The sequence below is a fragment of the Scyliorhinus canicula genome, chromosome 15 (genome assembly GCF_902713615.1).
Source record: "Scyliorhinus canicula chromosome 15, sScyCan1.1, whole genome shotgun sequence".
Classification (NCBI taxonomy): domain Eukaryota; kingdom Metazoa; phylum Chordata; class Chondrichthyes; order Carcharhiniformes; family Scyliorhinidae; genus Scyliorhinus; species Scyliorhinus canicula.
This window is the reverse complement of record NC_052160.1, coordinates 24,729,860-24,746,128: the sequence shown is the minus strand read 5'-3', so window position 1 is coordinate 24,746,128 and position 16,269 is coordinate 24,729,860. Positions and strand designations below refer to the sequence as shown.

The 16,269-nt window shown below is 50.3% G+C and overlaps 1 protein-coding gene across 5 annotated transcripts in view; it reads left to right on the top strand.

Annotated features, from left to right (window-relative positions):
* eif2ak1 (eukaryotic translation initiation factor 2-alpha kinase 1) overlaps positions 1-16,269 on the top strand; it is a 67,278-nt gene that overhangs the window by 5,424 nt on the left and 45,585 nt on the right. For 3 of the 5 annotated variants that reach the window (XM_038819796.1, XM_038819795.1, XM_038819797.1), the window contains exons 2-3: positions 7,299-7,463; positions 9,699-9,835. In XM_038819796.1, coding sequence (XP_038675724.1) covers positions 7,310-7,463; positions 9,699-9,835 — 291 coding nt within the window. In that variant the 5' untranslated portion in view covers positions 7,299-7,309. The other 2 variants (XM_038819798.1, XM_038819799.1) reach the window with 2 other exon arrangements.

Genomic DNA, 16,269 nt, shown 5'->3' with positions numbered 1-16,269 from the left:
ACAATCTCCCCAGGCAATGCGTTCCAGACTGTGTAAAAAACCTGCCTCGCTCCTCTCCTCTATATCCTGCCACACGGATCTTAACCCTGTGCCCCCTGGTGACTGACCCCTCCACCCTGGGAAAGAGTGCCTACCCATCCACTCTATCCATGCCCCTCATAATCTTGTAGACCTCTATCAGGTCGCCCCTCAACCTCCGTCTTTCTAATGAAAACAGTCCGAGTCTATTCAGCCTCTCCACATAGCTAACACCCTCCAGACCAAGCAACATCCTGGTAAACCTCCTCTGCACCCTCTCCAAACCTCCACATCCTTCTGGTAGTGAGGCAACCAAAATTGTGCGCAATATTCCAAGTGCAGCCTTACCAAGGTTCTGTACAACTGTAGCATGACTTGTCAGTTTTTATACTCGATGCCCCACCCAATGAAGGCAAACATTCCATATGCTTTCTTGACTACCTTGTTGACACTTTCAAAGCTCTGTGGACCTGCACGCCCAGATTTCTCTGACTTTCTATATTCCTAAGAGCTTTACCATTTTCGGTATATTTCTCCTCTATGTTAGACCAAAAGCATTACCTCACGTTTGTCTGGATTAAACTTCATTTGCCATTTCTCTGCCCAAATCTCCAACCTATCTATTTCCTGTTGTATCCTCTGACAAGCCTTAGCACTATCTGCCAACCTTGGTGTCATCCGCGAACTTACTAATCAGACCAGCTACAATTTCCTCCAAATCGTTTATGTCTACTACAAACAACAAAGGCCCCAGCACAGATCCCTGTGGAACACCACTAGTCACAACCTTCCATTCAGAAAAAGACTCTTCTACTGCTACCCTTTGCCTTCTGTGACCGAGCCAGTTCTGTATCCATCTTACCACCTTACCTCTGATCCTGTGTGACTCACCTTTTGTACCAGTCTGCCATGCAAATTGGTCTTTTAGCCTGTTAGATATAAACTGGCGTGAGGATGCTGGTGATTATACCATGTTTCCTCTTTTATTCTACATTCTGTGTATTTATAGAACATAGAACAGTACAGCACAGAACAGGCCCTTCGGCCCTCAATGTTGTGCCGAGCCATGATCACCCTACTCAAACCCACGTATCCACCCTATACCCGTAGCCCAACAACCCCCCCCCTTAACCTTACTTTTTTATTAGGACACTATGGGCAATTTAGCATGGCCAATCCACCTAATTAGCTGTCTGCCTCTCTCAAATACCTACTGATCTCTAAGTTGTCTACGTAAGTTATTTCTACTAATAGGACAATTTATACCTGATTCTGTCTTAATGACTACTAATCTTGGTACTGGCAAAGTCGCATCTCATCATGCCCTTTGAATGCTGGCTACTTCTGCCACTAGGTTCGATTCCCGCTTGGGGTCACTGTCTGTGCGGAGTCTGCACGTTCTCCCCGTGTCTACGTGTGTTTCCTCCGGGTGCTCCGGTTTCCTCCCACAAGTCCCGAAAGATGTGCTGTTCGGTAATTTGGACATTCTGAATTCTCCCTCTGTGTACTCGAACAGGCGCTGGAATGTGGTGACTACGGGCTTTTCACAGTAACTTCATTGCAGTGTTAATGTAAGCCTACTTGTGACAATAAAGATTATTGAAGATTAAAGAGCTGCTTAGAAAAAAGAGCTTGCATTTCTGTAATACGTATCATGACTTCAGGATATCCTAAACTGCTTTACCACTGTGATGAATGTAGGAGATTTAGACAAATTATTTGGTGCAGTAAGGGTTAAAAGCCTGGGTTACAGTGTGTATCTGACTGCTACAGTGATCGTTTTTAAAAATCCTGGTTGGAAAGCAGCTAGACTTTGTGGCTGCAATATGGATAATTGAAGCATCGTAAAAGTAAAAGTCAGATCATAATTCTTTCCAGCCATGGATATTGTTTACCAGAAGTTGGGCAGATTTTGTTTATATAAAGAAGGTTCCCTGGGGGGTCAATAATTAGAGTCAGGGGCTGAAGAGTCAGGTGTTGAGTTTCAGTTCAGTTGAACGTTTGACCAGCAGTTGTCTGAAAGCAGAATAGTTAAAATAATTTTGCCTGTGGATAGTTTCTGAAAGGGCTGGCAGGTTAAACCGTAGTTGACTCAGGCAAGAATCTGTAAGCTGGTTCCTGAAGGATCTCTTCTCAAAGCGGATTCTCCAAACCATCTCTTTAACTGGGTTGGCTAACTGTTTAAAAGTGGATTTTGACCTGAGATACAAAGAACAAAGAAAAGCACAGCACAGGAACAGGCCCTTCGGTCCTCCAAGCCTGTGCCAACCATGCTGCCCGTCTAAACTAAAATCTTCTACACTTCCTGGGTCCGTATCCCTCTATTCCCATCCTATTCAAGCATTTGTCAAGATGCCCCTTAAACGTCACTATCGTCCCTGCTTCCACCACCTCCTCCGCAAGCAAGTTCCAGGCACCCACTACCCTCTGTGCAAAAAAACTTGCCTCGGACATCTCCTCTAAACCTTGCCCCTCGCACCTTAAACCTATGCCCCCTAGTAATTGACTCCTCTACCCTGGGAAAAAACCTCTTGACTATCCACTCTGTCTATGCCCCTCATAATTTTGTAGACCTCTATCAGGTCGCCCCTCAACCTCCGTCGTTCCAGTGAGCACAAACCGAGTTTATTCAACCGCTCCTCATAGCTAATGCCCTCCATACCAGGCAACATCCTGGTAAATCTCTTCTGCACCCTCTCTAAAGCTTCCACATCCTTCTGGTAGTGTGGCGACCAGAATTGAACACTATACTCCAAGTGTGGCCTAACTAAGGTTCTATACAGCTGCAAGATGACTTGCCAATTCTTATACTCAATGCCCCGGCCAATGAAGGCAAGCATGCCGTATGCCTTCTTGACTACCTTCTCCACCTGTGTTGCCCCTTTCAGTTACGTGTGGACCTGTACACCTAGATCTCTCTGACTTTCCATACTCTTGAGGGTTCTACCATTCACTGTATATTCCCTACCTGCATTAGACCTTCCAAAATGCATTACCTCACATTTGTCCGGATTAAACTCCAACATCTGCCAACTCTCCACCCAAGTCTCCAAACGATTTAAATCCTGCTGTATCCTCTGACAGTCCTCATCGCTATCCGCAATTCCATCTACCTTTGTGTCGTCTGCAAACTTAGTCATCAGACCAGTTACATTTTCCTCCAAATCATTTATATATACTACGAACAGCAACGGTCCCAGCACTGATTCCTGTGGAACACCACTAGTCACAGCTCTCCAATTAGAAAAGCACCCTTCCATTGCTACTCTCTGCCTTCTATGACCTAGCCGGTTCTGTATCCACCTTGCCAGCTCACCCCCGATCCCGTTTGACTTCACCTTTTGTATCAGTCTACCATGAGGGACCTTGTCTAAGGCCTTACTGAAGTCCAGATAGACAATATCCACTGCCCTACTGCATCAATCATCTTTGTGATCTCTTCGAAAACTCTATCAAGTTAGTGAGACATGACCTCCCCTTCACAAAACCATGCTGCCTCTCACTAATACGTCCATTTGCTTCCAAATGGGAGTAGATCCTGTCTCAAAGAATTCTCTCCAGTAATTTCCCTACCACTGACGTAAGGCTCACCGGCCTGTAGTTCCCTGGATTATCTTTGCTACCCTTCTTAAACAAAGGAACAACATTGGCTATTCTCCAGTTCTCCGGGACATCACCTGAAGACATTGAGGATCCAAAGATAGATCCCATCCGGCCCTGGGGACTTATCTACCGTAATATTTTTCAAGACGCCCAACACCTCGTCTTTATGGATCTCAATGTGACCCAGGGTATCTACACACCCTTCTCCAGACTCAACATCCACCAATTCCTTCTCTTTTGGTGAATACTGATGCAAAGTATTCATTTAGTACCTCGCCCATTTCTTCTGGCTCCACACATAGATTCCCTTGCCTATCCTTCAGTGGGCCAACCCTTTCCCTGGCTACTCTCTTGCTTTTTATGTATGTGTAAAAAGCCTTGGGATTTTCCTTAACCCTATTTGCCAATGACTTTTCGTGACCTCTTCTAGCCCTCCTGACTCCTTGCTTAAGATCCTTCCTACTTTCCTTATATTCCACACAGGCTTCCTCTGTTCCTATCCTTCTAGCCCTGACAAATGCCTCCTTTTTCTTTTTGACGAGGCCTACAATATCTCTCGTTATCCAAGGTTCCAGAAATTTGCCGTATATATTCTTCTTCCGCACAGAAACATGCCGGTCCTGAATTCCTTTCAACTGACATTTGAAAGTCCCACATGTCAGATGTTGATTTACCCTCAAACATCCTCCCCCAATCTAGGTTCTTCAGTTCCCGCCTAATATTGTTATAATTAACCTTCCCCAATTTAGCACATTCACCCTCGGACCACTCATCCTTGTCCACCAGCACTTTAAAACTTACTGAATTGTGGTCACTGTTCCTGAAATGCTCCCCTACTGAAATTTCTACCACCTGGCCGGCCTCATTCCCCAATACCAGGTCCAGTACAGCCCCTTCCCTAGTTGGACGGTCTACATATTGTTTTAAGAAGCCCTCCCAGATGCTCCTTACAAACTCTGCCCTGCCCACCCCCCTAGCACTAAGTGAGTCCCAGTCAATATTGGGGAAGTAGAAGTCTCCCATCACAGCAACCCTGTTGTTTTTACTCGTTTCCAAAATCTGTCTACCTATCTGCTCCTCTATCTCCCGCTGGCTATTGGGAGGGCTGTAGTAAACCCCCAACATTGTGACCGCACCCTTCTTATTCCAGATCTCTACCCATATAGCCTCGCTGCCCTCTGAGGTGTCCTCCCATAGTACAGCTGTGATAGTCTCCCTAACCAGGAGCACAACTCCGCCACCCCTTTTACATCCCCCTCATCCCGCCTGAAACATCTAAATCCTGGAACGTTTAGCTGCCAATCCTGTCCTTCCCTCAACCAGGACTCTGTAATGGAAACAACATCATAGTTCCAAGTACTAAACCCCCAACATTGTGACTGCATCCTTCTCATTCCTGATCTCTACCCATATAGCCTCGCTGCCCTCTGAGGTGTCCTCCCATAGTACAGCGGTGATATTCTCCCTAACCAGTAGCGCAACTCTGCCATCCCCCTCTATCTCGCCTGAAACATCTAAATCCTGGAACGTTTAGCTGCCAATCCTGTCCTTCCCTCAACCAGGTCTCCGTAATGGCAACAACATCATAGTTCCAAGTACTAATCCAAGCTCTAAGTTCATCTGCCTTACCCGTAATACTTCTTGCATTAAAACATATGCACTTCAGGCCACCAGACCTGCTGTTTTCAGCAGCATCTCCCTGTCTGCTCTTCCTCAGAGCCATACTGGCCCTATTCCCTAGTTCTCCCTCAATGCTTTCACCTTCTGACCTATTGCTCCGGTATCCACCCCCCCTGCCATACTAGTTTAAACCCTCCCGTGTGACACTAGCAAACCTCGCGGCCAGGATATTTCTGCCTCTCCAGGTTAGTTGCAACCCGTCCTCCTTATACAGGTCACACCTACCCCGGAAGAGCTCCCAGTGGTCCAGATAACGGAAACCCTCCCTCCTACACCAGCCGTTTAGCCACGTGTTTGCTCTATCTTCCTATTTCTAGCCTCACTGGCACGTGGCACAGGGAGTAATCCCAAGATTACAACCCTAGAGGTCCTGTCTTTTAACTTTCTGCCTAGCTCCCTGAACTCCTGATGCAGGACTTCATGTCCCTTCCTGCCTATGTCATTAGTACCAATATGTACAACAACCTCTGCCTGTTTGCCCTCCCCCTTCAGGATGCCCGCTAACCATTCGGAGACATCCTGGACCCTGGCATCAGGGAGGCAACATACCATCCTGGAGTTTCTTTCACGTCCACCGAAGCGCCTAACTGTGCCCCTGACTATAGAGTCCATGACTATTGCTCTTCTGCAGTTTGACCCTTCCTGCTGAACATCAGAGCCAGCCGTGGTGCCACTGCTCTGGCTGCTGCTGTTTTCCCCTGATAGGCTATCCCCCCGACAGTATCCAAAGGGGTATACCTGTTCGAGAGGGGGACAACCACAGGGGATTCCTGCACTGACTGCCTGCCCCTTCTGGTGGTCACCCATTTCTCTGCCTGCACCTTAGGTGTGACCACATTTATATAACTGCTATCTATGATGCTTTCCGCCACCTGCATGCTCCTAGGTGCATCCAACTGCTGCTCCAACCGAACCATGCGGTCTGTGAGGAGCTCTAGTTGGGTGTACTTTCTGCAGATGAAGCCATCCGGGACGCTGGAAGCCTCCCAGACCTGCCATACCTCACAGTCAGAGTACTGCACCCCTCTAATTGACATTGTGTCAATTAATTAGTAAATTAACTTAAAAACATTTTTTTTTAATAGTTACTGTTAACTATATGTTTTCTAGCACTAGATTTCTACTATAAATGTGAAAGCTAAATACAGTACTCTCCGATCTCTGGCTTAGATACCCCTCTAAATTATAATTAAGTAATTATGTTTAATTAGTTTAACAATACTTAATTTTTAAATTTAGTGTAGATTCCCAACCAGCCAATCAGGTCAGAGCTTTACTGTGATGTCACTTCACCCCCCCCCCCCCACCACACACACACAATTTGAAAAGGTAATAAAAATAAAAATGAATAAAAATTACTTGCCTTCCCAGGTTCTCAGATGCTCTCTGGTTCTCTCCCTGCAGATTAAAAGTTACAGGCCAGAAGAGAGAGGACAAAACAGTAGGGAAAAAGTACCTTCTCCCACTCTGCACCAAATTACCTCACTGTACCAAGTTCCAAATTCCCACTCTGGATGTGTCTCACTCCGGCTGTGTCTCCTTCACTTGCGCAAAGATTTGGTTTTGCTTGAGTGGGGATAAAATACAGCAGTTAGGATTTAGTGTTTGATTGTTAAGCACTGTTTAATTGATAATTGTAACCTATTTTCTTTGTGATGTTAAAGTTAGTAATACTGTGTGAGTAGTAAAGTTTGTTTCGATATACCACAGTCCCTTTTTGTGCGTGGAATCACTCTTGGAACTAAGTATCCTTTTATCACAGACTTACAAATTAAATAAAATATTGGGGTTTCTGCCCGGTATCTTGGCAAATGCTGAGGTTTGTTCTAGGATTGTAATACCACCAATGAAGTACCTTTTTTCTTGAAGCGTAGTTACTGTTGTAACCATGGTAGCCAATTTGCATACAGCTCTTGTATAATCTGGTATATAATTTTCAAAACATTTTTAAAAAATTCTATTTTCATCATATTTTTCCTCTTTTCCTACAATTGCAGAATCCGATTTGATGCAGGAGTGTGGTTTGGATTGTAACCGAACAGTCCCAACGTTGATGGATTTCACAGTTGCCATTCCTAACCAGCTATTGTTAGTCTCACTCCTGGAACATCTCTGCCTCGTCTATGAGCAAAATCCTCAGCGCTCCATGAGCCTGTTCAAGTGTAAGACACAAAGCGCATTGGACCATCGCATAATTTAGTTGGAGGACAGGGCTGAAAAGAAAGCGGTGCGCAAGACGACGTTTTAAAGAGCCTGTAGGGTGCGGTAGAAAGAGAAGACTGAAGAAGCTGAGCTCCCACAGCACTGCCAATGAAGGGGTAGAATCACAGGGTGATGTAATAAATGTAGTCAAGTTACAGGGAAGAAGAATCAACGTTAATGAATGTAAAGCAGTTCTGAAAACTATTTTGTACTGGGGGTTGTTAAATGAAACCACAGGCATTGTCATTTAAATCTTGGAGACCTCCTCTAGCCGCACCATCCTGTAGTGTCACTGTGCTCCTTCAGCTCTTCCACACATTCCAGCCAAATGGCCTGTTTCTACATAGTGAGGTTCTATGTAATTTCAGAGAACTGAAGTATTTTATTTTAGAAAAGCTTTTACACCCAGAATTGATATTTATCTTGATCATCCAAAACCCTACTGTTTGTATCCTATCTCCTAAGTCCCATTCGTCCATCACCCCTGTGCTTGCTGATCTACATTTGATTTCAGTCTGGGAATGCCTTTATTTTGAAATTCTGACTCGTGTGTGTAGATTCTTCTCCAGCCTTTCCCCGCCCTATCTCTGTAACCTCCTATAGCCTTGTTTGTCAGCCATGGCCCAGGTGATAACACCCCCGCTTCTGAATCTCACAATACTGGGTTCAAGCCCCACTCCAGGGCTTGAGCATACAAAAATCACTTTGATACAGTACCGAGGGATTGTTGCACTGTTGCCACCTTTAGAATGAGACATTATAAACGTTATATAACAATATCACATAAAGCAGCTTGACCATGATCACATTGCTCTGAGTTTGCAGACCACATATTGGCTGCTGTGTTTCCTACATTACAACACTTCAAAAAGTACCTCATTGTTTGTGAAGCACATGGAGACATCCATCCAGTGGTTGTGAAGTGTGCACTACCCAGGTATCTTTCTTCTAAGATCAGCATGCTCCTCTAATTCTGGGGTCATCTGCATCCCCAGTTCTGATTGTCTTCCATTGGCGGCTGTACCTTCAGCTGCCTGGGTCGTTAGCTCTGTAATTTCCTTCCCAAAGCTCACTGCCTCTCTCTCCTCCGTGAAGATACTCCTTAAAACCTACCTTTTTGACCAAGCTTTTGGTTATTTGCCTTACAATCCCCGATATGGAGATGTGTCATATTTGTCTGATAACACTCCAGTCTAACATCTTGGGCTATCTGACTTCATGAAAAGCACAAATTGTTGTTGTCGATTTCTGTTGGCATTATACAGGAAGTTAGGAGGTGTATCTGACCGTGTGTTGAACAAGATCAGTCAATACTGCCATCAAAACCGTTCTTCCTTTTAGTCAGTTTGGCTCAATCGGTAGCACTCTCACCCCTGAGTCATGTGGTCAGTCCCACACCAGGGAGTTGAGTACAGTCATCTCGGCCGATAATTGCTGGTGCTGCACTGAGGGAGCGCTACACTGCTGGAGGCACTGAGTTTTGGATGAGATGTCGGTCCTGTCAGCTAGGTATGAAAGATTCCATGGCACTATTCGAAGAAGGGTTAGGTGGTTATCCCCAGAATCCTGGCCAATATTTATTCCTCAATTACCAACGCTAAATTAAACATGATTATCTGGTAATTTTTACATCTGTTTGCAGGAATTTGCGGTGCATAAATTGGCTGCCACTTTCCCTACATCAGAACAGTGACTACACTCCACAGGTACGCCACTGGCTTGGGTGGCACGGTGGGGCAGTGGTTAGCACTGCGGGCTCACGGCGCCGAGGTTCAATCCCGGCCCCGGGTCTCTGTCTGTGTGGAATTTGCACGTTCTCCCCGTGTCTGCATGGGTCTCACCCTCACAACCCAAAGATCTGCAGAGTAGGTAGATTGGCCAGGCTAAATTGGCTCTTAATTGGGGGGGAAAAAATTGGGTACTCTAAATTTATTTTTTTTAAAAGGTATGCCACTGGCTGTAAAGGCTGCTCGATAGATTCTTGTAAGCAAGGGGGAGAGAGGTTATCAGGGGTAGGCAGGAATGTGGGGTTGAGGTTACGGTCAGATCAGCCATGATCTTATTGAATGGAGGATCAGGTTCGAGGGGCTGAGTGGCCTCCTGCTGTTCCTAACACGTACATTTATAAGTATTTCTGGATGTGCAGAGATCATGATAGGAGTTCTATAAACACAACTCTACCTTGTCTTTCACAGTGCTGTGTCAAAAACTAGCGGGAATGCACTTGATTTCACCAATCACCTTCAGCGATGAGTTCAGCACCGTGAGGCTGCAGCACAACCAGGCCTTCACAAATCTGCTACAGGCAGCAAGCAATGGCTTGTATCGACAGGTGAGTCCAATGCAAGCTGATGTTGGCGAGCTCTACTTTTCAAAACCCCAGAACCTCACAAAGTGCTTTATATCCAACTAAGTAATTTTTGAATTCTTGTCACTTTTATTGCAAGTAATGCAGCGGCCAATTTGTGCATGGCAAGCCCCCTACACACAGCAGTGTGATAATGACCAGATTATGTGTTTAGCAATATTGTTTGAAGGATCACAAAAAATTGAAATATGGTGATGCACTTAAAAGTACTTAGTTGTTCCGGTGACGGCTATGAAGGAGTAAGTCGCACATTTGGTGGCTCCTGCTCTCGTTGGACTTTTGGACCTTTCCCCCCCCGATTTTCTACCAGACTTAAATTGTAAAACTGATGACAGAGGCAATTATGTACTGGATTCCCACATCGGTGCATGGAGAGAAGGACTAGAAGTGCTCGTAAAGGCAGAAACAGAAAGACAGAAGGCTTGGGCTGAAGCTGCAGCAGGAGACAGCATAGCGGAGGACTGGACCACTAGATTGTCAACCCAGCGGTCAACAGAGCAGCTGATGCAAGTTATGCAGGAAGGCTTTGCTAAGCAGAAACGGGACTGTTTGGACCCGATAAAAGAGTCAATTGAGCGGCTGGAGCTCGGGTTGGACGCCCAAGATCGGGCGATCCAGAAGGTAGAGAAGGCGCTGGCTGAGCAGGAGGAACATCAAACTACGGTGGAGTTGGAGGTGGGGATGCTTAGGGACCAGCAGAAGAAGCTCCTGAAGAAGGTGGAGGACCTAGAGAATAGGTCCCGCCGGCAGAACTTGAGAATCGTTGGGCTCCCGGAGGGGTCCGAAGGAGCGGACGCTGGGGCATACATGGCGGACATGTTTGAGAAGCTGCTGGGGGATGGGGCAGTCTCCCGACCCTTGGAGGTGGACAGGGCTCACAGAGCGCTCGCGAGGAAGCCGCGAATGGGAGACCCCCCTGAGTGCAATGGTGGTGAGATTCCACAGGTACTTGGATAAGGAGCGCATTCTACAGTGGGCCAAGCAGACAAGTGAAATGAAAATGAAAATCGCTTATTGTCACAAGTAGGCTCCAAATGAAGTTACTGTGAAAAGCCCCTAGTCACCACATTCTGGCGCCTGTTCGGGGAGGCTGATACGGGAATTGAACCGTGCTGCTGGCCTGCCTCGGTCTGCTTTCAAAGCCAGCGATTTAGCCCTGTGCTAAACAGCCCCTGCAGTGGGACCGTATCCTGTGGGTTTACCAAGACCTGAGTGTGGAGGTGGCCAGGAGAAGAGCAGGCTTCAACCAAATTAGATCGATCCTTTTTAAGAAAAAGGTGAAGAGCAGACTATTGTATCTGGCCTGTCTCTGGGTCACGCACGAGGAACAGCACTTTTATTTTGAGTCGCCTGAGGACATGCTGGAATTCGAGGAAAGGACTGGTGGTGGACTGAGAACTTTTGAACTTTGCTGCAACGTTCATGTTTCTTTTCTGTTTTTCTCTTCTTTTTAAAAAAGTTTCTCATTTTTGTTTGATGGAAGCTGTTTCTAATGCCTTTTGCATTGATTTAGGACCAGCGGTAGAGCTGAGTGAGTTAAGGTTTTCGTTTGCACTGTTGGGGGATGGAGGTGCGCTTGTTTAGATTTTGGTGTTTTTCTGTCGGGCAATTGTGTGGGGATTGTTTGATGTTGGAGTTTGTTTGTATGAGCGGGGAGGGGGGGAACAATAGGTGGGAGACTATCCGGTGCCAGGGATGGGGGCCACCAAGCTAGCTGGGCAGGCTAGCTCACGGAGGTGTAGTGGGGGTATGCATATGTTCAGTTTATTAAAGGGTTTGAGTTTTATTGTGTTGTTACTAGAGGGGGGTAAATGTTCTGCTGACGAGGGAGGGACTTGGTTTGAGGGACAGAGAGGAGGTTGGGGGCGTGGCTGCCTGGGGACGGGCCGGTGGAGGCGCGGAGCACGGGCTGGAGGCTGGCCCAAAAAAGGGGATGGCTGATCGGCGAGGGGGGGCAAGCAGTGAGCTCCCAACCAGGCTGATCACCTGGAATGTTCGAGGGTTAAATGGGCCGGTCAAGAAGGTACATGTGTTCGCGCATCTTCGGAGACTGAAGGCGGACGTGATAATGTCGCAGGAGACGCACCTTAGAGTAACTGACCAGATTAGATTGAGGAAAGGCTGGGTCAGTCAGGTCTTTCACTCGGGACGAGACTCAAAGACTAGAGGGGTCGCGATCCTGATCAATAAGCGGGTGGTGTTTGAGGCGGGTAGAATAGTCTCGGATGTGGGAGGTCGGTACATTCTGGTCAGTGGGAAACTGGAGGGGGTGCAGGTGGTATTAGTAAATGTGTATGCGCCAAATTGGGATGATGTGGAATTTATAAAGAGGACGCTGGGGAAGGACCTGGACTCGCACAGATTGGTCATGGGAGGGGACTTCAATACAGTTATGGACCCTGGCTTGGATCGGTCAAGCTCGAAAACGGGCAGAGTGCCAGCAATGGCAAAGGAGCTAAAAGGATTCATGGAGCAGATGCGGGGGTGGTGGGGGGTGTGGATCCATGGAGATTTGGGCAGCCGAGGGTGAAGGAATTCTTCTTCTACTCACGTGTGCATAAAGTGTACGCCCGGATTGATTTCTTTATTTTGAGCAGCGCCTTACTGACAGGGGTGGTGGACACGGAGTACTCGTCAATCACAATCTCAGACCATGCTCCGCACTGGGTTGACCTGCAGGTTAGTAAAGACAGTAACCAGTGCCCGCACTGGAGGTTAGTTGTGGGACTTTTGGCTGACAAAGGGGTGTGCGAGCGGTTGAGGAAATGTATTCAGAACTACCCGCAGGTCAACGACACGGGGGAAATTTCAGCAGTGGTGGTGTGGGAAGCACTGAAGGCAGTGGTCAGAAGGGAGCTGATCTCGATACGGGCCCATAGGGAAAAGGTGGACAGGGCAGAGACGGACCGACTGGTAAAGGAGATCCTACAGATTGATAGGAGGTATGCGGAGACCCCAGAGGCAGGGCTTTTAAGGGAACGGCGGAGGCTACAGGCGGAGTTCGGCTTGTTAACCACAAGGAGGTCGCTGGTGCAGCTGAGAAAGGCGATGGGGGCGATCTCTGAGCATGGAGAGAAGGCCAGCAGACTGCTTGCACAGCAACTTAGAAAGAGGGAGGCAGCCAGGGAGAGAGGGAAAGTAAATGACGGAGATGGTAACCTGGTTGGGGATTCAGCAGGGGTGAATAAGGCGTTTAGGGATTTCTGCAGCAGGCTGTACAGGTCGGAACCCCCTACGGGGCCGGAGGGGATGAGGCACTTCTTGGAGGGGCTGAATTTCCCAAAGGTGGACGGGGAGCTGGTAGAAGGGCTGGGGCCCCCGATCAAGTTGGAAGAGATAGTGGAGGGTCTGAAGGCCATGCAGTCGGGTAAAGCCTTGGGGTCGGACGGGAACCCAGTGGAGTTTTATAAAAAGTTCTCTGGGATATTGGGGCCGGTGTCGATGAGGATGTTCAATGAGGCAAGGGAAAGAGAGATGCTGCCCCCAATGATGTCACAGGCCATGATTTCGCTGATTCTGAAGCATCACAAGAACCCGGAGCTGTGTAGGTCCTACAGGCCGATGTCCCTCTTGAATGTGGATGCTAAATTGCTGGTCAAAATTTTTTCCTCCAGAATTGAGGATTGTGTTCCAGACGTTATTGAGGAGGACCAGACGGGGTTTGTTAAGGGTAGGCAGTTATTGGCCAATGTTAGAAGCTTGTCAAACGTGATCATGATGCCCCCGGAAGGTAGGGAGGTGGAGGTAGTGATCACAATGGATGCAGAAAAGGCTTTTGATCGGGTAGAATGGGATTATCTGTGGGAGGTACTGGGACGGTTCGGATTTGGGCGGGGCTTTATTGACTGGGTCAGGTTGCTGTATCAGGCTCCTGCGGCAAGCGTACAGACGAATAGGACAATATCGGACTATTTTAGACTGCACCTGGGGACGAGACAGGGATGCCCCCTCTACCCACTGTAGTTCGCGCTAGCTATAGAGCCGTTGGCAATTGTTCTGTGAGCCACAAGGGGCTGGAAGGGGCTCGTCCGGGGGCGTTGGAGCACAGAGTCTTGCTCTATGCAGACGACCTGCTTCTGTATGTATCGGACCCAATAGAGGGGATGGAAGAAATCATGAGGATTCTAGGGGAATTTGGCCGTTTTTCGGGGTATAAGCTAAATATGGGGAAAAGTGAGATGTTTGCGGTCCAGGCGAGGGGACAGGAGAGGCGATTGGAGGAGCTGCCGTTTAGATTAGTAGGGGGCTTTTTTTTTGTTGGTCTCTGCTGGGGGGGCACCGTCCGGATTTGAGCCTTTCCACCGCTGCCACGTTCACCGCCACCAAGCTGGCCCCGGCCGCAGCAGCGTTTCACCGCCACCAAGCTGGCTCCAGCCGCAGCAGCGTTTCACCGCCACCAAGCTGGCCCCGGCCGCAGCAGCGTTTCGCCGCCACCAAGCTGGCCCCGGCCGCAGCAGCGTTTCACCGCCACCAAGCTGGCCCCGGCCACAGCACCGCCACCAAGCTGGCCCCGGCCGCAGCAGCGTTTCACCGCCACCGAGCTGGCCCCAGCCGCAGCACCGCCACCAAGCTGGCCCCGGCCGCAGCAGCGTTTTGCCGCCACCAAGCTGGTCCCGGCCGCAGCACCGCCCCCAAGCTGGCCCCGGCCGCAGCACCGCCCCCAAGCTGGCCCCGGCCGCAGCAGCGTTTCACCCGCCACCAAGCTGGCCCCGGCCCCAGCACCGCCACCAAGCTGGCCCCGGCCGCAGCAGTGGTTCACCGCCACCAAGCTGGCCCCGGCCGCAGCAGCGTTTCACCCCCACCAAGCTGGCCCCGGCCCCAGCACCGCCACCAAGCTGGCTCCGGCCGCAGCAGCGTTTCACCGCCACCAAGCTGGTCCCGGCCGCAGCACCGCCCCCAAGCTGGCCCCGGCCCCAGCACCGCCACCAAGCTGGCCCCGGCCCCAGCACCGCCACCAAGCTGGCCCCGGCCACAGCACCGCCACCAAGCTGGCCCCGGCCGCAGCAGCGTTTTGCCGCCACCAAGCTGGTCCCGGCCGCAGCACCGCCCCCAAGCTGGCCCCAGCACCGCCACCAAGCTGGCCCCGGCCCCAGCACCGCCACCAAGCTGGCCCCGGCCGCAGCAGCGTTTCGCCGCCACCAAGCTGGCTCCAGCCGCAGCAGCGTTTCACCGCCACCAAGCTGGCCCCGGCCGCAGCAGCGTTTCACCGCCACCAAGCTGGTCCCGGCCGCAGCACCGCCACCAAGCTGGCCCCGGCCGCAGCACCGCCCCCAAGCTGGCCCCGGCCGCAGCAGCGTTTCACCGCCACCAAGCTGGTCCCGGCCGCAGCACCGCCCCCAAGTTGGCCCCGGCCGCAGCAGCGTTTCACCGCCACCAAGCTGGCCCCGGCCCCAGCACCGCCACCAAGCTGGCCCCGGCCCCAGCACCGCCACCAAGCTGGCCCCGGCCCCAGCACCGCCACCAAGCTGGCTCCGGCCCCAGCACCGCCACCAAGCTGGCCCCAGCCGCAGCAGCGTTTCACCGCCACCAAGCTGGCCCCGGCCGCAGGAGCGTTTCACCGCCACCAAGCTGGCCCCGGCCGCAGCACCGCCACCAAGCTGGCCCCGGCCCCAGCACCGCCACCAAGCTGGCCCCGGCCCCAGCACCGCCACCAAGCTGGCTCCGGCCCCAGCACCGCCCCCAAGCTGGCCCCGGCCGCAGCAGCGTTTCACCGCCACCAAGCTGGTCCCGGCCCCAGCACCGCCACCAAGCTGGTCCCGGCCGCAGCACCGCCACCAAGCTGGTCCCGGCCGCAGCACCGCCACCAAGCTGGCTCCGGCCCCAGCACCGCCACCAAGCTGGTCCCGGCCGCAGCACCGCCCCCAAGCTGGTCCCGGCCGCAGCACCGCCCCCAAGCTGGCCCCGGCCGCAGCACCGCCACCAAGCTGGCCCCGGCCGCAGCAGCGTTTCACAGCCACCAAGCTGGCCCCGGCCCCAGCAGTGTTTCACCGCCACCAAGCTGGCCCCGGCCGCAGCAGCGGTACGCTATGGATCTGGAGCTCTGTACAGACCACTTTCCATGTCAGTCATGTTCACACCAGAGGCTCGGTTTGAAAAAGGAAACACAACACTTTTGAGAAGGACGCAGAGCAAGAATTCATTTATTCAAGAAGTGTTCAGAGAGCTTCAGACAAGTGCTACAAGGGCGGATATTTTTAAAAAAAATAATTTTTATTCAAATTTTCCAACAACAAATTTTATCCCAACAACGAAAAGGGAAAAACAATAACCCCCCCCCCCCCAATACAAAAACAATAAATTAACAACAGGAAAGAGTAATAAACATAGAACCATAAGTACAAACCCCCATAATGAACTCATAGTCGCCCCCCCCCCCCCCCACCGCCCCGGGTTGCTGC